We start from the raw sequence: 22,112 nt of genomic DNA, 5'->3' as shown, positions 1-22,112 counted from the left end.
CGCTACTATTAGCCTAAAGCAGTGTTTTAGTGGGCGACATTGCCTGTCTCGTCTGCAAATTGTAATATGTGATTCTGACGGGGAGCCCTTTCGAAAACCTAGCTCTACAGCTCCAGTAGGACAACACTCGAAAAAAAATCTTTATTATATCTTTTATATATAACGAAGAAATTTTTGTGCAAAATATAAAGCTTAGCTTAGTTGACCGCCCGTGAGTTTCCCGTGATTGATCAAAGCCTGTTGAAATTGCATATTGAATTAATTGTATGATACTTGGGAGTAGTACATCATATCCAACGTGCAATTTAAAGAGACTAATATTATAGTATGATCAATAACGTAGATGTCCACTCCCATGCAGATCAATTCTGGGATAGGAAGGAATGTTAGTTCAACACTTGTGACAATTGGGACCGAGGAATCCTCTGCATCATCCACAAGTGTCGCAGGATAGGATTGGTGTTAGTAGGTAGGGAAGTGAATCAGGATATATCTTGGTAGACATTGTGATTTAGTTAAGTACGTCGATAGCTTCATCTTAGGCCAATTGAATAATTCCTACATGAGTTTGTTTTTTACATACGGTTTTAGACCAAAGCTTTGAATGTTATACCTTGGCGTGGAAGAGCCGGTATATTAATATATTTGACACGGCATTTGCAAAAGCTTTTTCACGCCGGGGTTTTTTTTACATAACATGTTACAAAGGTTCTTAAGACTATCACGTTATAAAAAAATCACTTTCTAATGCTAACACTGAGGATAATCATTTTGAATGTTTTTAATTATAATCTATTTTCTTGAATTTCATTGTAAACCTATTGATAGTTTTTCTGTAATCTTTGTTTATTTTTTTTCTTTATTTATATCGTTTTATCTCATATTAATATATGCTGTTACTTAGTGTATGTTCATACTTTACGGTTATTGTACAACCGCCAGAAGAAACCCAAAGCATTGGTACGCAATCGGCATAAGCAAATATGTCTGTGATTCATTCAATAAAAGCTATGATGCAAAGCTTAAGGTCTGTTCAAGTTAAGTCTTCGGTACGGAGCAATACCTAGGAACTCCTAGCATGTTGTTAGTCGCTTCTTACGGCTTGGGAGCAGGTTCCCAGTGGTGCTATTCTTGGCTAAGAGACCATCCATAAATGACGTAGCATTATATGGGGAAGGGGGAGTTTTGTATTTTGTGATGATGTGTAACGACAGGGGGTTGGGGGGTCATGTCATGCTACGTAGCTTTTTAAAGGGAAGACCTGATGTCACGACAACCTTACCTGTTTTATCTAACTAATATCGTTTTTTTATTTAAAAAAAAAATTTACGGTGACAAGGTGGGGGGGGGGGGGGGTACAGTTAAAGTCAAGCTACGTAATTACCAGGGAGGTAAGAGGGTTAGAGGTTTGTGACGAAATGCTACGATGGGGGAGGGGGTGTTAAAAATCACTCAAAAAATGCTACGTCATTTATGGATGATCCGTTAGGAGCATTTTACTTTGAAAAGACATTTAGTGTTAGAAAATCATATTTATAACTGGCAAATACTAAGAAATTTATAAGGCTATTTTAAGTCATTGTTAAAAATGCTTTCTTACTAATAATAATGCAATTACAGTTTCCTCTAATTTTAGGCTTGCGGTAATGAAAAAAACCTTTTTTTTTGTAATTGCATTTTTCAACATTTTTTTGTGGTTTTTTTTTTTGAAAAAATTGACCAAATATATTCAAACAGTATAATTAGTTCTCTGAAACTCGCTATCATACAGTTTTGCTGCACGAATGGCGATTTTTTGAAAGTAGTGCATTCAAGATCTCATACGCCCTTTTTAAATATTATCAAGCCATATTCTAAACCTTTCTAGAAACTTTCTAAGGTTCTTAAGAAGCCTCAGAAACCAATCCAGCTTTGAAGGAAGGTGACCACATACTACTTATAAACGAAAAAAATTTCGAAAATTTGCCCAGCAGTTTAAGAGCGTCCATAATTTTAAGGGGTTACATACCTTTTTGTGCGAAAAATGTCAAGAAAGTTTGAATTTACTTATAGGCATAAATCAATGATTTCATTACATCAAACATATTGTATTTTGGTCGTACATTTTTCAATGAAATAAACAAGTATATGTTTATAAAAATATATTGACAATTGGCGTAGTTATGGTTATTTCCCCGAAACCCTTATTTATTTAAGAGATTTGCAGTGATCACGATTGTAGACCAATAGATCAACTAAAATCCCAAAGTTAAAAAAATTCCATTAGTATGGGAGTATTCCTCGTACCTTAACGATTAGTTTAACAAATAATAATTTTTTCCTGCATTCGACAACGTTCGCTGTTTTAGGTTCTAAAAATTGTAATAAAAAATTCTCATCTGCAAAACAACAAATTATGCATAAAAAGGAATCGTTAAGGTACGAGAAAAATAAATTACGATCAATTGAACAAAAAAGAAGAAAATCTTTTGAGTGGTTTTTCGGCAATCGTGTAACGGAAAAACCGTTTTTGAAAAAACGACATTTCGAGAAAATTGCGTTTAAAAATTCAAGTTACCACTGCTCTTGGTAGACGGATGAGTCCTATTGAAAACGAAGTCTTAGAAAAATATTATATCGCACTTGATGGTCTCAAATCCTTTAACTTGTGATCCCAAAATATAGGCGGCATTCATACCTAATTAATATAGGTTTACTTGCAAAACGTACAAGCTCGATACTACTTTCAAATTACAACCTATCACTATTAATTTAGCAGTATGATCACCCTTTCAGGTATATATATTTCCCCCCTCAAGTGCTAGTCAGTTTCGCCATATTAACTCAAGACAAGTTTCAAGGGCCCTCATTACACTCACTTATCTTTCACACCCTGTTTCGCTTACTCAACATTGACTCATCCAGTCATCACAGTAGAATAAGCCATATGCAAATTGTGCTACAATAGGTACCTAACTATCGATGAACATGAACACGTGCCAATGTTTCATCTCTTTGCACCGATCGTTTTCCATATTACTGTCCTCTGTTTACGTGGTTTCAGCTGAATCTTTCAACAATCCACCTCCAGTTAGCCGGTTTATTATTGCATCTGATTACTCATTGTGCCTTTGTATTGGTTTGTTTCTGAATACGCGGCTATTTTTAACGGTGTACAACCGGCCTTGCCCGGTTTCTTCGCTTTGTTACATGCAAGCGAATGACCTCAGCTGCAAGTCAAGTTTGCAGCACAAACACATTAATGTCCATTCTTAATCATAGCTTTTAACTATTCTTGTTTTCCACTCTCTTCACTGTTCCGTAGATCGAGCAAGGCGGAGAAGAATGCCGACGGTCTGCAGGAAGTCGAACGGGAGGTCGATCGGTACAAAGATATTCTTCAGAACCTAAACAAGCGGATAGCAACTTCGGTGTCCGCCGGACAGCCGCAGGATGTGACAGCAAAAGAAAAGCGGGTGCGAAAAGTGGCCGAGTTCCAGCTCGGCCAGCTGATGGAAGATTCGGTAAAGGATCTACCACCCGGACTATTGCGGGAAGTGCTGGATAAATGCGGTAAGAACTCATTGAATCATTTTATCTATAGTTTGATCATTGATGGTATTTTGTGCGTTTCAGCCCGCCTAGAGAAGACGGTGGCGTCGGAGATTGTCAACAACGAGTTTAATGTGGAAAATTCGGTCAGTAAAAACTTGAACGACATCATCGAGCGGCATCTGGGTACTATCCAGAAACAGAAGCGCATTGTAAGCAAATGCCATCAGGAGTACGAAGCAACCAGGCAAAAGTATGATGTAAGTCATAGTTGCTGATTTTATATTTTACGTTCCCATCACCGAGATATACATACACATTACACACAGACCTGACACCTATAACGAAACGATGATGGAATAGAAGAGATGATTCATTGTTTGCTCGTACCGGGTGAAGCGAGTGGTTTATTCTTTGGGTTGCTTTGGGCTGCAAGTTACTTTTCCGTTATCGCTAGCTGCGCTGATAACGTGTCACTAATGTTATGCGAGAAGCATTTCGGATTTAGCAATAAGTCTGCGCAAAACAGATCAGTTTACATTCGATTTGATATAATATAAATGATTTCGTTCTGCTTGTCAAGCCCTTTAGAAAAACAACAATTGTTTAAAATGTAGTAATGTTATGCTTGCAAAGCTGTTCAGTTTGAGTGACGTTAACCCTCCGGCACTCGCGCCGTTGTTTTTAGTGCAACACCTTCAGAAACTCTAGCGAAATCTTCTTTCAGCACCAGCGGCTGCTCATTCGCGCGAGTGCCGTAAGGTTAACTAGAATGTAAATGATACTATTTTGTACTACGGTTTAACTGTTGCACTGAACACAATTGTTGTCTAATCAATGAATTCTTAGATTATCTTTTCATTGGTAACTGTTTTGGCGCATATAATTTGCTAATCTCTCTGGGGCATCCCTCCTAACAAATTATTTCAAACTCTAATTCTATTCCCAAATTTTAGTCTGCCCAACGTAACAGCGACCAGCTCGGCAACCAGGCTAAGCTGACCCAGCTCAAGGATGACCAGGAGGAGCTGCACAATAAGCTCGAAAAGGAGCGGGATCTGTACGAGTCTTACATGTACGAACTACTGGCAGAAGAGGAGAACATCGCCAACTATGTTAAGGAATACGTAAAACACCAGGAATTGTACTATACCTCGGCGTTACGGGAAATCCAGAGTACTATTACCAGCATGGATGGTTTATTCCGTAAGTTATCGCATAGGTATTGTCCTCTCAGCATTTAATGAATGATCGGTTTGCAATTTTAGGGCGGAACAACAAACAAATCTTCCACACGCCTCTGCGAGAGCATCTGAAGGCGACGGATCGTAAAATCGCTTATGTCATCGAGCTTTGTGTCTGTTGTCTGCTAGAGAAAGGTCTCTACGAAGAAGGACTGCTGAGGGTTGGTTGTGGTAAGTGTCTTATGCTTGTCGCAATAGATGCGAATGCCGTCTTCGCGATTTTGCGACATACGTTGCTAAATCTTAATTGATCGTAAACGTGCTTTTACACCCCTTCGTTTAATCAGCTGGTCAGAAAAGTATTTATAGTGAACAATGATTATCGTTGTTTGTCCATACGTTTTACGGTTCACGGGTGCAGTGGGGCGACGCCAAATTAGAATTCCGTGCTGGTGCTAGTGCCATGGAGGTGATGAACGTTTATCACGTCGTGACTGGGATGTTGTCTTGGTTTAAAACACATATACGATGTTAATTAGAAGTGCCACAGATGCTTTAGTATTCAATAATTATATTGAATATCTGCGCTTCGTTTCAAGGAGGCAAATGAGCCCTAATACAATTGTGAATAATAGATTTCTCTTAGTCAAATTATCACCATAACAATGAGTCAGTGTGACACACATTCTACTCACATACCGTAAAGCGGCTTTAATTTGATAAGATTCAAAATTATTTTGCGGCCAAGAATATTCAAGCACGGAACTTTTTCTCATACAGTTACTCAAGCACGAAATCGAGGTAGAAGTTTGCGAAAAGCTTACCTCGAAAAAACAACTGTATGCTATTTTAAGCACTGATGATATAAAACGAAATACGCCGACTAACAGCGTAAACGATAAATTCAAATTCACCCAGTTTGACGGTATTTTGTTTATTCTAATCGAGTGTAGGTGGGATCGTGTCCACAATGCAGCCTATATTCATGCTTGCCATAGCTATATAGGTGAACTTTATTTTGTTTACATCGTGATGCTGTAAACGATCGATTGGATTTGCTGCACGAAATGATGATAAGGTAACTGCTGATAGAAATAAAACAAGCTTCGAGAACGGCGTCGCTGGGTTTGATTTGCACATTTTATTATTGTTCTCAGAAAAAAATATAACTGTATCGTCGTGAAGTTGTCCACTTCTGGTCGCTTTTTAGATAAGCGGTGTCTTAGCCTTTAAATGCATGAATGGCGTTTTTCCTTGGTACTCGTTTTTGGGTTGGATACTATGTATACCGTTCGATGAGGCTTTATATCACGAAAATTCGGTATGTTGCCAAATGGCAACAGTATGAATTTAAGCGCTAGAGATTGTTTCTAGACATTAATGCTTTTAAAATTGAAATTTGTGATCTGTAATTGATTTGAAAACATCGTTTCTAGTTGGATGTTCGATTGAAAATTCGTTTCTAGTTCGATGTCTTCCTTGAAACAACGTGAACGGCTGCTTCAAGCATTAGTCTTAGCGTTATGTCTTAAATATTTCAGTATCATTGCCGTTAGTTCTCGACTAAAGGTATATTTCTGCTGCTTTGGGGAAATCTTTTTAAAAAGTAATCTCAACCAAATCCTTTCCCGCGAAAAAGTCGAATATATCAATCATGAGACCAAAGGCTTTTGAAGTGTTTGGATATTGCAGCAATGTTGCGTCTGCTAGCGATGTTTTACAAAATAACGTGCAGTTTGATCGACCTGAATTTGTTCTTACGGTTGTCGGAAATAGATTTTCTTAAGGTATGTTGAATGTCAACAGCATAGCGAACAAAATGTCTGTAAATGTTCAATAACGCGAGAAAACATCATAAATTCTTCGCTGTTTTTGGAGTTATGTAGTCCAAAAGCCCGTAGTTGCACTTCGTGATTGACCTAATTAGTGAAAAGGCACAATGTTCCAAAAAAAAAATGCTTGGAAGGAGCAAATCATTTACACTGTGCTTGTTTCACTGGTCAATAACGACGCCACGTTCAATTATTTTCTACCAGGGAAGAAAATGAATGTTAGTTTGACACTCGCTGTTGGTAGAGACCGAGAGTGCCTTTGCATCTCCACGAGCATCACGGGAAAGGAATTGCGTTAGTACAAAGGGGAAAAAGGTATGCTCGCTCGCGACCAATTTTCGAGAATTTTAAACGAGCAACATAAACTCCGAACAGCCGGTCATTGGGAGTGTTGTTTATTATTAACACTTCACTGATCATTTCCAGATGCTTGTAGTTTTCGTTAAGCTTGCGCTTGAACTTCTCGTAAAGTAACAAGAAAGTGTCTCGAAACATACTCAATCGATATTTTTTCAAATATTTTTACAGAAGGCAAACTAACAAAGAAAAATAACGCCATGCAACAAAATAAAACAACTTGAATGTACTTTTTAAGTGATCTGTTAAAAGTTGTAGGTCTGGTCAAATAACACAAAACCACGTTTGATCAATTTAATATACCCTCGACCGATTTTCAAGTCTTTCAATCTTCTCGAAAGAAGAAGAAATGATCTTTCTACCGGTATGCTATGTTATGTTGTTTTCTTAAAAGTGCTATGTGGTTTTAGGGCAACAATATGATAGTAACCATTATTTTGCATTTTTTTGATTAAAATATGAAAATTGCTCAACATGATTATAAGGAAGCGTCTTTTCTTTAATAGGAATTTAACAAAAGCATTAAATTTTGCATCCAACGACCTATTTATTATCAAAATCGGTTGAAAAATAGCATAGTTTTTATTTTTTCCCATGAACTTCTATAGGGATGGTCTCATATAAAAGTTTAAAAAAAATATTTTTTTCTCGATTACGTACACATTTAAAAGTGTATGTGTGAAGTTTGAACTTGAAATTGGAAAAAAATAACGGAAGATATAATTATAGAATCCTATAGTGCGAGACAATACCTCACTAATCCTTAAGGGTTCATGCAAGCAAGTTTCTAATCTGAAAAAAATAATAACTGCCACTTTTCAACAGATTTTGATGACAAATAGGTCGTTGGATGCTAAATTGAATGTTCTCTCTAAATTTTTATTAAAACAAAGACACTTTATTAGAAGATTGTTGAGCAATTTTCATAATTTTCATGGAAAAATCGCAAAATCATGGTAGTTTTCATATTGTTGTCCCAAAACCGCAAAATATTTTTGACAAAAGAATACAACACAGCACGTTGAGATCTACACTAGGCCTATACTAGGTCACTTGAAAAGTACAAAATCATTGTAGTACCGTGTAATTAAATACTCTCGAATAAAATAATCGGGGTAGTAAAAACCGAAGCTACAACCGAAAACTCGATTTTATTTGTGTATAAAACATAAAATAATATTGAATGGCCCGAACTGAGTATGAAATGTATCGAAAGCTTAACTTTGAATGACGGATACATTACCGCGCACGTCCTTTATTTCCCTTCCCTGTCAGCATACGACCCACAGATCTTCAAAAACGCATCCTGCCCGAAGCGTCGAAGTGCATTTCTGTAAGCTTTGCAAGCCAATTAAAATGCCTCCGACCAGTTTCTGTATCTGTGATTCCAAGCTCTTCTACATAACTTTATGAGTCGAGCAATTTCGATATTCCACCAAGGTATTCCCCTAGAAGCACGCATAACTCGAAGCGGACAAGCCCCATGGTATGCTGCTACTATGAGTGAGATTGTAGTCGGAGGATACCAATGATACCTGGCCGCCAAGCCCTCTTCGTAGAGACTCCAGTTTGTAGATTTGAGATAACGATATGCGACGATATCCAGGAAGACGTTTAAATGATCAAAGGCGATGTACTTATGATCAAATAACTATGGTTTGAGCTCGTTTGGTACGAGCCAGTTTGCCAATTCATGCGTAATACCGTCAGAGCAGAAAGTTACATCTAAACACTCGTGCAAATGTTGGGCAATTTGTTACATTAACCCTCCGGCACTCACGCCGTAGTATTTTGTGCAACACTGCTCATTCGGGGAGCCATTCGCGCGAGTGCCGGAGAGTTAAGTATGTGTAGATTTGTACTACTTAAGTATTCCATCAATTCGGTGCCTCTCAAATTGATATCTGAGCTGCTCCAAATTGTGTTGTGGACATTTGTATCACCACCGATTATGAAGAAAAACCCCTTTCTGCTACAGTATGATACAACTCTTTTGAAATAATCAGATGGTAACGTAACGCGTAATACAGCAATGGTAAGACCCACGACAATCCGCGCGTGACTGGCATATTGAAGTCCTACCAGCCCTTCAGTTATCGACACGTAGAAACACCTTGACTTGAGGACGCCTGTTTCCAGTGGCCTCTTACGACATGTAAGCAGGGGCACAGTAGATCAATTTGGTTGAGACACTTTAACTCGCCGGATGCTACACGACCTCTAGGCTGGTTTTGTCCGGAGAAAGATAATACACTGTTATCAACCTCCTAGTGGACCACAACCACATAACACCCTCCAAATGCGCGCAAAATGATCTTTTCACATGTTGCAAATTACATTACATTACACTAGGTTAAAATTAATTATACATCTTACAAATCAAAATCACATTTTATGCACTAAGTTTGCCGTTTAAACCAATTTAAAAAAATATCACAAGATACAGAGAAGTCAAAACATTCATACACACTATTAAAGACAGTAAACTCTTTGGCTATTCTAATGCCAAACTGCCCATAAAAGCATAAGAGTCCCATGTGGATTTTTGTCGAAAATGAGTTATCCGTTGGATTGTATTATTCTGTATCACCACTGAATCACACTGCACAAATAAGATGAACGGGTTTGTTTAGAAAATATAAAAAATACCATAGCATGGTTGTCCCATCCATTTGGCTCAATGGATGGACAATCTGGAACAGCGTTTTTCTCGGTTTGCTGTTTTTCAACATGGGACTCTTATGCTTTTATGGGCAGTAAAGCCAAGGTTAGTTTTCGCAAATATTTGGGAAGTGATCTTTGAACGTCAATTTAGAATCCAGCTCTACACCAAGGTCCCTGACAATTGACACTCTTTCAGGTATTTTCCCTGAGATAGCATAACATCACAAAATTGGGTTGTTTTTGATACTGATCATTTAGATACACTGATGGATTTCATCTAATTGTCGCTGTCGTTCAATGCAGTTCAATTCAGATCGCACAATAAGATACAGTTTGAGCTCATCTGCATGGATAAGTTTGCATCATGGTGGAAGGACATTACAAACACCATTGAAGAACAAGATTGCTACAGTATGCACGGTAAATCTGGACTAACCATTTTAACACTATGTTTACACATTTTTGAGAATACCATTTATACGTCAAAAATTGGATTAGATTTTAATTCTGATCAAAGAGCATGTTTTACGCATTTTCGAGAATGTTAACGAACAATGAAAAAATGCGTAAAAAGTATATCTCACAGAGAAAAGAAAATTTACGCTTCGACGAGAGGCCATGTTCAAATCAGAGTTCGCATTGCAAACAACGATTCTTTTTTCTTCCGGACGGACGGATTATCTAAAACGTTAGATAGGGATATATTCGAGAAACTGGCAGGTAATCAAAGTATTTTTTTATTTGCCACAATAATTTTAATACATACTCAACAAAAGGTCTCCTCTGCCTCGTGACCGGTTGCAACTCTTGCATATTAGGATATGTGGATGACTCGACAACGCACATTAAAAAATTCTTCAAAATGAATACAAGTTCGAGGAATGCAATCCCTTTTCGGTGCGACGATTGTGGAACACATAGTGAATAATCATCAGTCTTTCGTACTACAAAACGGAAATTTGATTAATCTTTCGGAAGCAATGGAAGCAGAAATTGAAGACAAAGTACACACCAAAAAAATCGGAATTTTATCGTTGACGTAATTGCAAACATGACACAATTCAACGAACCGTAATTTACGAAATGATGGAACATTACCGTGTTCCGTTTAATTTTACATGAAACATATACTTTACATGCGCAATGACATAAAATTACACTTCCTACCATTCAGAACAAACGCTGTATGTGGAGTAAAATTACATGATTTACGAAATTAAACGTCATGTAAAATTAGAATCAAACGTAAAACTAAGTCATTTTTGATGCTCGTATATGTCACGGTCAGGAGACGTAAATTTACACTATTTTTTCTAAGTGTGTAGTTTCCCTGCCCTGCTATAGAAGCGATCGTCAAGTTTACCAGTGCATTCAGTGTAAGGTGGTAGCTACAATTATAAAGCTGGTAGAATTAATTGAAGTGCTATATTATAAAGCTAAAAACAGCTCTCGGCTTTCAGTCAATCCATTTTGGATGAAAAATTTTTTGGGATTTTTTTTCACTTTTCGAAAATAAATTGAAATACAAATGTTGTGCAGTATTAACACATTATTGACTTTTTCTAAAGCTTAAAAAATAGGTATGTTTTACTTTTTCAAGAAACTAAAAAGAATATATTTAACTTTGCAGGCATGAGTATAATTTACCCATTTTATACTTTGTTGAAAGAGTCAAAACTATGCATTTTTACTTTTTTTGTGTTGAGTAGGAAGTATGCAGATTCTGACGTATATTCAGTTAACACAAAAGAGAGTAAAACAATATACTCATTTAACGGGTAGTCCCAGTTTCCCACCAAAATGCGTACATCATAGTTATAATAAAGTTTGTTGTGGTTAGCCGTTCGTCTTTCGAATTTATTTCAATCAGAAACAACTAGAATGTTATAGAATGTCATTTAGTTGCATTTCTCATTACTAACAAAAATAAAAATCCGAATTCCTTCAAAAATAGTTCACGCAGAAAAATTATAATGCAAAAATTAGTAAAGGCCCTTATTACCGTTCTCACTTACACGTTCACTTTCACTTCACCTACACGTCACTTCACTTGTTTCTACCTATTACCGTTGTCACCTATAGTGAAGTGATTAAAATAAATACCGTGAAGTGAGAGCGACAGTGAAGTAATGCTCGGAATAATCTTAGTCGAAAAATTTAGACTTTCGGTGTATTTTTTTCGCCATCATTTTCAAAGGTCAATTGCAGTCACGTAAAACGAAGTTACTTCAAAATAGGTGATTTTCATTGCTTTTTATGCTGATTAGCAAGGAAAAGCTGCATTCGTTTAGCCGCACATCGGATCGGATCTGAATTAGAAAATTTGTTGTAGTTCCACCGGAAATTTAATGTTTGGTAGCTCATTCTTTACTCTCAATGACTTCGAAAATTCTGTTAGACATTGAGTTAACGAGGTTTCTTATAATTTTTGGATCGATTTGTTCCCAGTTTTCCCGTACACAGTGCTTGAGGTCCTTTGTACAGTTTAACTGGCGCCCGTTTTAAAGAAAACCTTTGAAGCTAATATGCCTCAAAGGTTCTCAATTGGATTGCAATCCGGACTGCATGCTCGTCAATCAAGGACGGCGATTCCCGCGTTGTCCTGCTGGAAAATTATCTTTTCATCAGAATGATTATCCAAGTGGGGCACCAAAACATCTTCCAGTAGCTCACAATAGCTGCTGGAATTCATTGTTGTAGTAATCCAGGAGATAGGTAGCTTATGATCGAAAAAAAATCCTCCATGGTATGTATGACCGTACCACCTCCAAAATTTCGCTTGGAGAGAGTGATTGATTTATCCCTTAAATCATGCCAATAATGACTGTAGCAGTCTAGGCCATCAACATTGTTTTTTTTTCTTGTCCGAAAAAAATACTTGGCGCCACGATTTACCTTGTGTTGAGATGTCAGCCTGGGTTTCGCCATGCGCTTTATCCATTTGATGTTTGGTTTGGTATTGAGAACCCGACTAACAGTGGATTTGTCCACTGGAAGATCGAGTTTGTTTATAATTTGACGGCAGTTTAAACGATTTTTTGTAGTTTCGTGACGAATTTGATCTTTTTGCCTGGCCGACAATCTAGCGTTTTCCTTAGTACATGCCTTAACCCAGTACATTTGGGGTTTTTGAAAAATTTTCGTGCAACTTTCTCGGATCTGCCGATTTTCCAAATAATTTCGCGATTAGAAAGAACTCGAATTTGCCTACTCTTCAGAACTCGAATTTTGCCTACTTTCATTTCGTCCAACCGTTTTGCTTTACCCATATCTGAAAAAACTGTACTGTATCGTATGCAAATTCGGATTCTCCTCGTCAGTAACTAGCACCAACTGGGTGTCTAGTTAGACTAGTATCTATACTAGTACCCAAACTAGCACTAGTTAGACACTAAAATCCAAAAAGTCACACGTCTTGCGTGAACACTAAACATCTGACTTATACCGAGTGATGTCTCGATAGTAAGCAGAGAAGTTCTGTTTGCCGACGAGGAATATGAACCGAAACTGTCTAATGGTTTGAACAACCAAACGCCTGGAACTATGCAAATTCCCAAATGGGAAAATTTTGGACTATGCCAATTTTTTTGTGCATACGGACACATAACCTTACATAAAGTACGGTTTTTGTTGTAGTGTTTCGAATCAGTTATAAACTTAGAACGGAAAACTAGGACTAGGCAGGCTTATATGGACATGATCGAAAGGAAATGTGAAGAGTCTTTTGCTTTCTGTTAAGTAGGAGTTGGGTGACTTTTGTCATTTTCTTAATACAAGATTTATGTTCCATTTTTATTTTTTCAAACCGGTCATCTTCGTGCCACCAAAGGTGTGTCTAAATACCCGTTCGAACATTTCAGGTGAGGGATTCCATGAGAAACCGGCTGACCGCAAAATATGACCAACGTCGATTCGAACGAAACTTTACATTTGTGTTCGGTGTATGAATCTCCATGATTTTTTCTGGCAATTTCAATATTCTGATACAAGAGCAATTTTTCAAAAGGGCGTAGACGTTTCTACGTGCAATAAACCCAAGCAACCCAGCATATTTGGTATTGAAAAAAAATTAACAACTAACAACAAAACCAAATCACGTGTTATTACACGTGATTTGGTTTTGTTGTTAGTTGTTAAATTTTTTTCAATACCAAATATGCTGGGTTGCTTCGGTGAACATATTCTCAACTGTTTCATCACCAAAAAAGCCATAAGGCGGAGTCTATTTGTAACATGTCATGATACTCTTGAACAAAAACGGTAGTTTGCAGATCAATTTTGCCACTTAGCTTTAAATTAAGTTCAATTATGTTTGGAAAATTTTCAGTGTTGGAATAATTCGATGTTATTTTTCGCAAAATAATCATGAATTTTTGGGAGCAAATATTTTTCTCTTCTATACATAAATTTCACCGGCGCGTCTAGATTTACTGTGAATTTTTCAATTTTACGTTTACATTTTCAATGCGCCATCGAATAAAATCAGAAATGAATGAAAATATAACAATTAGATAGAGCACTCCAGGCAAATGACGCAGTTTTCGATTGCGCCTACCAATATGCAATTCGAATACGGTGCAAAAATTTATAAAAGCATCATGGTCGCCTTCTCGTTGTGGCTGATTCGTTGACAGAAGAAAAACAACGAATAAAGATGCAACGATGTCGCCTTCTCGTTGTTGCAAATTTGTTTTGTTAAAGTGTCGGCAAGTATTTCACAAGTTTGCAAGTATTTTGTTCTTTATATGAAACTTATTGCAAACAAACAATGACAGCTGCTATCCACTATAGTATTGAGTTACTTTCAACTAACAATTATCAAACATAATAGGCTCCCCCTACTAAGTATGGTTTAGAATCGGTGTGGTAAAATGGAAAATAATTCTTTTAGTCAACAAATCCATTTTTTACGGTTCGGTTTGCAGCAACAAACTCATTTGTGGTTTATTAGCAACAAACTATGGTTTGAAAAATGCTTTTATACTTTTCTACAACTGATATTCAACCAAATAGGTAGAATAGTTTTCTTAGACTTGTTACACATGTTGCTTGGGAATTTCAATTTTTTTTTGTTCGATTTCACTATTTTATACAGTAAAACTATCTGAGAACGAGATACAGGTAATGAATACTTCTGCACAAAAAATATGCACTGAAAAAAATGTTGTGTCATTTTTCACAAAAACAAATTTATGATAAAAATTCAAATTTAAAAACAAACATTTTTTTCTAATTTTTTATATTTCGTCAACAAAAATCTAAAGACAAAAGAATAATTTTGAATGTAATTTCATGATGGAGAAATTATCAGTGAAAAGTTTTTCTAGCAATAACTTTATACATGTTTTAAAATTTCATACTAATTGACATAGAAAACTGTAATTTTATTACAGAATATAATTCTAAGCATCATTTTAAATCAAAATGCATTTAACAAATATCTTCCAAAATGCGACAGTTTTTGAGATATTTTGAATTTTGCTCTAACAAAAACAACTAATTCATGTAATTATGTCATTTGAAAAAGTTATTCGCGTTACCCCATCATAAATTGTCAAAAATATAATGTTTATCGTTTTTTTTATTTTGATTATAGAGGTTTTAACCTTAGGGTCATTCGCCTCTTTCCGGGTTAGACAAATCTCTTTTGGAAAAATCTCTAACCCTATGTGCGGGGTTGGGAATCGAACCCAGATGAGCTGCGTACAAGGCAATCGATTAACCAACTGCGCTATGCCCGTCCCCATTTTTATCGTTTTAAAGACATAAAAGAAGCTTTTTCAGTGTATTTGGATCATGGAAAAGATTTTAATAAAAAAGTTTTTTTAACAACAACTTTTGACAAATGTTTATAATTCATGACTGCAAATAGTGTCAAAAGGACAATTTTATTTTTGAAAATGATTCTAAACGCTATTTTAAATCAAAATGCTTATAACAAAATTTTTCTGAAATGTAGTAGTTCTCGAGATATTTTAAATTTTGTTTTAACAACACAATTATTTTGTTTTATTACGACCTTTTCAGAAGTTATTTGCGTTTCTCCATCGACAACAATTAGTTTTTCGTAATGCCCATAACATTTCCTATAACTTTCCCATTGACATCAAGGCGAGATTGTAAACCGTTTGAAAACTATACAAAAACAATCAAAATATGATTCAACCATAGGATCTGATGATTGAACTATATAAGGTGTTGAGCCCATTTTCGCCATATTTCTATTATCACCCCACCCATTTGAAGCCGTTGGTTACAGCAGTGTCTGCCATCGTTGTTCAACGCATTGAGTCAAATGGTAGCGCAATAATAGGGGCAGTCGATTCGAGTTTTCGTTGCGCTCAAACACGAGAATTTCACTGTTTTAAGCGCATTTGTGTTATTATATTGGTTCTTAACAAAGAAGCAAAGCTGTTGATGTCAATTTTTTCGCATTCCATTGATTGTAGGCCGAGAAATTAATGAATTAGTGAGGCACCCTGCTTAGTATTGTGAAAATAGGCACTTTACCCTAGTTGAATTAAATTTGATTTTTTCTGATTAAACCGTTCTGTCTCGCACCAGCACATCGCTATCTATTACTGTGAAATGTATGTAGCCGGAACAATAAATGTCAAGTTAATGGACCTGTTATAATTAGGAGAAGAGCGGGATAAGTTTGAACCAATGCTAGCTGCAATGCTATTTTTGCGTCTAGAAATAGCCGACGTCGATGCGATTTTTTTAGCTTGAAAAATCGATTTTTTACATCCGATCTTTTATGTTCAATGTTTGACAACATCAATTTATTCCCATCGAAAAGACGCGATCTTTTTACCTCGAAAATTGATTTTTTGCAACGATTTTCCCCGGCTCGATGTTTGACAACATCGATTTTTTCGAATTAAAAAGATTGATGAATTTTTCAAAAGACCCATCACTAATTGCGTCTTCGCCATGCGAAATTATTCACAACTGTGAACAATTCAAATTCAAATCAGATTGCCGATCAATTCGAGAATGAATAATGTACAAGTTAAATCGGTTGCATTGTTATAGGTGAATTAATCAATTTACCATTCACACAAACTATGTTAGCTTATTCCTACAACAATAGTGGTAAGATCCAGTCTTTTTTTACAAATACTTCAACAACTGCTACTCTAACACACTCGAATATTTAAAATAGTAGTATGAAGTAAATAACACATGTCATTGTCCTATTCGCAAGATTCAGATAAAACATGGTATTAGCAGCTGCGCGGAATTAGAGCAGGTCATGGTATACATATACGTATACTGTTAGGTACACTATTTTCTGTATTTCACAATACGACGAAGACGGGCGGTAAACAAAATGATCAATACCATCACCATCGAACATTAACAGCTAGTCAAAATATGCTTACCTTCAATCAAATGTTCTCAACTATCTCGTCTGGTCACTGAGTATAAATACAGCTCACTTGACATAGTTAAGAATAGTATAATATAGTTTAACATGTCAGTAAATACAATCGTTAGTTGAATTCTTACGTGCCCAAAAGATAATAACTAACCCTACCATTCCTCTCTTTCAGCATCCTCCAAACTGCGACGGATGATCTCCGCCATCAATGCCAACTACGTGACACCTCCGCTGGCGGAAAAGTATGCCGATCCCCATGTGACGGCTGGTGTTCTGAAGAAGTATCTTCGCAGTCTACCGGATCCGCTGCTGACGTTCGAGTTTTATCCGGACTTCGTGGCGGCCGCCCAGAAACAGAACGAAGCTCAACGAAAGGCAGCAATTCTGAACATAATCAATCAACTACCGAAGGAAAACTACGACAACCTGCGATACCTCACCAAGTTCCTGTCCTATTTGTCGGAGAAAAATCAGGAGAACAAAATGTCACCGCAGAACATTGCGATTGTAATGTCACCGAATCTGCTGTGGTCACCGAATGAAAACGAGAATTATATTGACCAGGTCAATAGTACGGCGACGGTCAACACTATTGTGGAAGCGTTAATCGCAGATTGGGGATTTTTCTTCGATGGGGAGGTAAATTTTTACACCAACTTGACCAGAGATTCATTGTTCCCTGATAATGGTGGATTTCCGGTGGATAAAGACCTTCCGGTGAGAGTTGCACCTAACGACTATATGTCGAGATCGATGATCGTTACCATGACTGGCAGTCAGGACGAGATCCGGTATTACAACAGTGGAGGAGGAGGCAGTGGCGGAGGAGGAGGAGGAACAAACCATAGCAACTCCCAGAAACCGTCGACATCACATTCCCGCAGCAGCAGTCACGATACTAGTCTAATTCTAATCAACAGCAACGATCAGCTCAACAAGCATCGGAGTCAATCGAACAGTTCCCTGTCGGATCATTCCAGTCCGCCACACGACAGCAGTCCGAAGCCCACGGTTCGACGAAAACACAATAAACAGGCAGCGCCAACTCCGCCTGACAGTCATCACAAGAATAGCACACCAACGGTCGTCAGCAATAACCAAAACTCCCGCGAGCAAAACTCCAAGCTCCAATCACATACGGTTGCTTACTTCAAGCAGCTAAATAACAACGGAATCGGTCGCGCTCGGGATGACGACGTTTTCCAATCGTTGCAGCATCACGCCTACAAACAGGCACAGCAGGAGTACGCCAGCGATCGGCAGCCGATGATGCGGGCTGAAAGCCACGATGATCTGCTGAAAATCAAATCTGGTGGTGTTGCTGGGGATAAAATGCCTCCTCCGAGGCCGGCGGCAGTCAGCATCGGGGAAAGTCAAACGCTGAACCGCACCAAGGGACAGCACAATCTGCATCACCAAAATAACAAACTACCAAATGCTCCCAATTGTGATAGTACTAGCAGTATAGGGTGAGTTTTTAACTATTTTATACTATGTGAAAAAAATAATACTCGTGCAGATTTCAAGCATCCTTCTGAAAGTTCTAAGGAGGATGTTAATAATGCACGAAAATTAAATTGCTCATTGCAGGGAATGTTTCTATTTATTACTCGTAGCATAATTGCGATAGTATCACACACTTAATTTCCATTCTTCCTTTTCGAGCAGACCTGTAATGAGCATGGTTTTACGGTTGCTTTCAGCAAAAAAAAAACATGCTATCACATTATTGATGCATGTAATTAAGCAATGCGATCTAAAATACAAAATCCACATGAAATTTTCAAATGTTACTTCTAACTTCATATGATAATAAATAATAAAAATTAATAAACTTTCTCATTTCAGTAATAAAGAGAATAAGGAAAACCACAGTCGGCCCACGTGTCCACTTCCGGTCAAACCGGTGGCACTGCCGAGAACAACGCTAGTATCAGCAAAGACTCCGACTGGATCGGGTCCGAACGGGAACAGTACCGACGACGACAGTGGGTTCTCCTCGGCTACGACGATTCGCGAGAAACCCATAATCCCGGAACGACCGGCAATTCTGCTGAGGCCTCAAAGTTTCAAAGGTTCGATTCCGGAAATATCTAAGGTTAGTGAGGGAACGAACACCCTTATCAGTACTACCAACTCTCTGAAGAAAGCACAAAGTTTTCGGGGGGAAACTAGCAGCGGTGCGAACAAGGACATGGGTTCGACCGTCCTAGAGCGGACGCAGGTCTACAACATTGACAAGCAACAGGTTGCGATCATTGACGTTGTAGACAAACCGTCAGGCGAGGAGAAAGCAACGAAAGACAAAACCGGTTTGGTGGCTACGCTGGCACCAATCGCCACAGTACCGGAAGGTATCCCTCCGCTGGCAATGATGGAATCGACTGGATCGCTTGGAAGTGACCTTCAATCGCCCACGAATCCGGTCGAACAGACGTTGGAGGACACAACGGCAACGAGTGCAAACAGTGCCGCAACAAATACTAGTCAGCAGCACGTACCCCAATCACCACGTGGGTTTGACCAGGCCAAAATAAAGCGACCGCAAGTTCCGGCACCGCCCCCGCCGGTGGGACGGCCAAAATCATCCGATTCGACGGATTTATAACAGTGTGAACTACTGATTTAATCAAAAAAGGGTATTTATATATATATGAAATAATAACAACACAAAAAACTAGGTGCGGAACGACCTGAAGCGACAAGAATGGAAAGTTGCGCTTTGTGGTATTTTACTGAATTGGCTAAGAATAATAAAGACTTGAATTCCGTTCACGTGCATTTTACATGCATTTGTTAATTATTGCATTTTCACAGCTTACGGCCGCAGAGCGTTTTCCAGAGCGATGAATTTTCATATGACTTCGGTGTCTAAAAAACATGTTTCATTCGTCAGATATTACCAGATATTGTCTTCAAGTTCAAAGTGGAAACATTGCTGGCCAAAATCTTAACTTATCATCATCATCATGTAGCTGAACATTCCGGATACACTGAATCTTGACCGAATGTATCGCAGATTTGCATATTGTTCGATTTCGGACCTGTCATTCCCCAGTCTTGTATGTCCGCCGAAAGCACAACTTCCTCTTTTGTAGAGATGGTCGGGTTTCAATTTTTTCGAACCCGAACCCGACCCGAACCCGAGAGCTTGAAAATTGAAAACCCCGAACCCGACCCGAGCCCGAAATTATAAAATTTGAAAAACCCGAACCCGACCCGAACCCGAAAATTTTAAAATTGAAAAACCCGGACCCGACCCGTAACCGAAAATGAAAATTTTGTAAAACCCGAACCCGACCCGACCCGGAGAATTTTAAAATTTGAAAACCCGAACCCGACCCGAAAATTTAAAATTTGAATCAGAACCGATCAGAACCTAACCTGCTAGTACGGAGAATCAACCAAAGATCTCGAAGATTTCTGATTTTAGGCACCCGAGCTGGACCCAAGGCTCATCTAAGAGTAATAAAATCATTCGAATCACCATACGCATTAAGTTATATCTGTCTATGGCAAAACGAATCACTGGCGAGTAGAATTCGCATTTATATTGACTATTATTGAACATCGAATTTGTAATGTTCTGAGAAACTTATAAATCGTCGATATCTTAATCGGAAATCAGGATAAATCGGTGGCTAACTCAAGGGGAAACAAAAAGCTTAATGGTGACAGTTTCAAACAACCTTGCCCGTCGCACTTAACCAAATTTTTTAATTCTTTATCAAAAACCATTCTTGAAAAGGCAGATTTGTATAATTTATTACTGGTTGGTACGGTCAAACTTGTGTCGAAGGGTGTCAATCAAGATTCTCTGACGCGTTTTTTATGTCACATCATTAGCGTTAGGACTATCTATGATGGGGTATCTAAATTATATTATGCTTCAGATTATACAGTAAGCGCGCCAGTAGAGATGCTTCAACATCTCCAACGGAGCTTTCGGAACGACTCCAAACTTTAAAAAATCCGTCAATTGCTTCAACAGAACACACAATTAGCGATTAATTCCTCAAGAGCGTGGAAATTCATATATTTTCATGAAGAAATCCGGATCATGCAACGGCCCAGCCCGGAGACAATCTGACAATCTGCGAGTTCAATGTATGGGAATTTGTCTTTGTAGTCAATGGTTGAAAAGCATCTCGTGGATCGCGCAGAATATGCAAATCGCGCTGCCTTGAAATTTAATTATCTTTTTAATTCATGTTTCTATTTATAATATACATAGTCGGGTTCGGGTCGGGTCCGGGTTTCGGGTCCAAAAACCCGAACCCGACCATCTCTACTCTTTTGTGACAATCAGTGAGTACCAGGTCAGCCCGACTATGGCTGATCTTTTTCTCGGCCTTCGAGTAATATACTTCGTTTTCTGTAGTCTGCATTGGTAGAGTTTTTGAAGCGTTTGCGTCATTCTCCATGCTCTATTGCACCGTCGAGTATTGAGCGCAGAATTCTCCTAAACACACCGAGTTCTCGATCGTCTGCCTTCTTCAATATGAATGCGGTACAGAACAACTTACAGTTTCAGGGAGTTTTTCCTATAGAATATGCTACGTGCGCGTCCGAAGGCAACAGATGCAGGACTTTTGCTTACCAAGCAATCTGTACAAAGTCATGCGCAGCTGTTATGCGCCTTTTTACACCTCGCGTGTCACTAGTGTTCTAATATATATTAAATGCAGCCATTCCTTTAGGTCCGATTCTTGTAGTTTCCTTCCATTACTCAGCGCTTGGCGCCAAAGATCTCGTTCGGGAATCCAAAAGCGTGCTGGATTACATGATGATGTCATGTAGACAGTAGATCTTAGTGTCGCACCTTCGAGTGCGATGTTGAACAGTAAATTAGAGAACGCACTTTTGGAGAATGCCTCTCCGATTATTCTGACGCTCAGTTTTGATCCTTCCTGTGTCATGCGAATCAACTTTGCGGAAAGTCATGCTCTTGCATTATCTGCCTCAGTTTATTTCATTTCACTGAATCGTACGCTTCCTTGAAATCCACAAAAATGTTAAGAAGATGAAAAGTGTACTTACAACATTTATTCAGAATTTGTTGTTATCTGATTCGTCATAAATCGACCGTTTGTAAAATTTATCATAGATCGTCCCTTTTGTGAAATGTTCGCGTGGCGCTCTTGAAAAAGTTCTTCT

General features: G+C 38.0%; 1 protein-coding gene across 12 annotated transcripts in view; it reads left to right on the top strand.

The window, feature by feature from the left end:
• Positions 1 to 19,741, top strand: part of LOC131684805 (uncharacterized) — a 66,888-nt gene extending 47,147 nt beyond the window's left edge. For all 12 annotated transcript variants that reach the window (XM_058967965.1, XM_058967962.1, XM_058967966.1 and 9 more), the window contains exons 3-8: positions 3,305 to 3,552; positions 3,616 to 3,791; positions 4,488 to 4,737; positions 4,800 to 4,946; positions 17,128 to 18,424; positions 18,804 to 19,741. In XM_058967965.1, coding sequence (XP_058823948.1) covers positions 3,305 to 3,552; positions 3,616 to 3,791; positions 4,488 to 4,737; positions 4,800 to 4,946; positions 17,128 to 18,424; positions 18,804 to 19,563 — 2,878 coding nt within the window. In that variant the 3' untranslated portion in view covers positions 19,564 to 19,741. The remainder of the gene's footprint in view (positions 1 to 3,304; positions 3,553 to 3,615; positions 3,792 to 4,487; positions 4,738 to 4,799; positions 4,947 to 17,127; positions 18,425 to 18,803) is intronic.
• The last annotated feature ends 2,371 nt before the right edge of the window (positions 19,742 to 22,112 follow it).

This window comes from Topomyia yanbarensis, chromosome 2 (assembly GCF_030247195.1).
Source record: "Topomyia yanbarensis strain Yona2022 chromosome 2, ASM3024719v1, whole genome shotgun sequence".
Classification (NCBI taxonomy): domain Eukaryota; kingdom Metazoa; phylum Arthropoda; class Insecta; order Diptera; family Culicidae; genus Topomyia; species Topomyia yanbarensis.
This window is presented reverse-complemented; position numbering and strand designations above follow the sequence as displayed.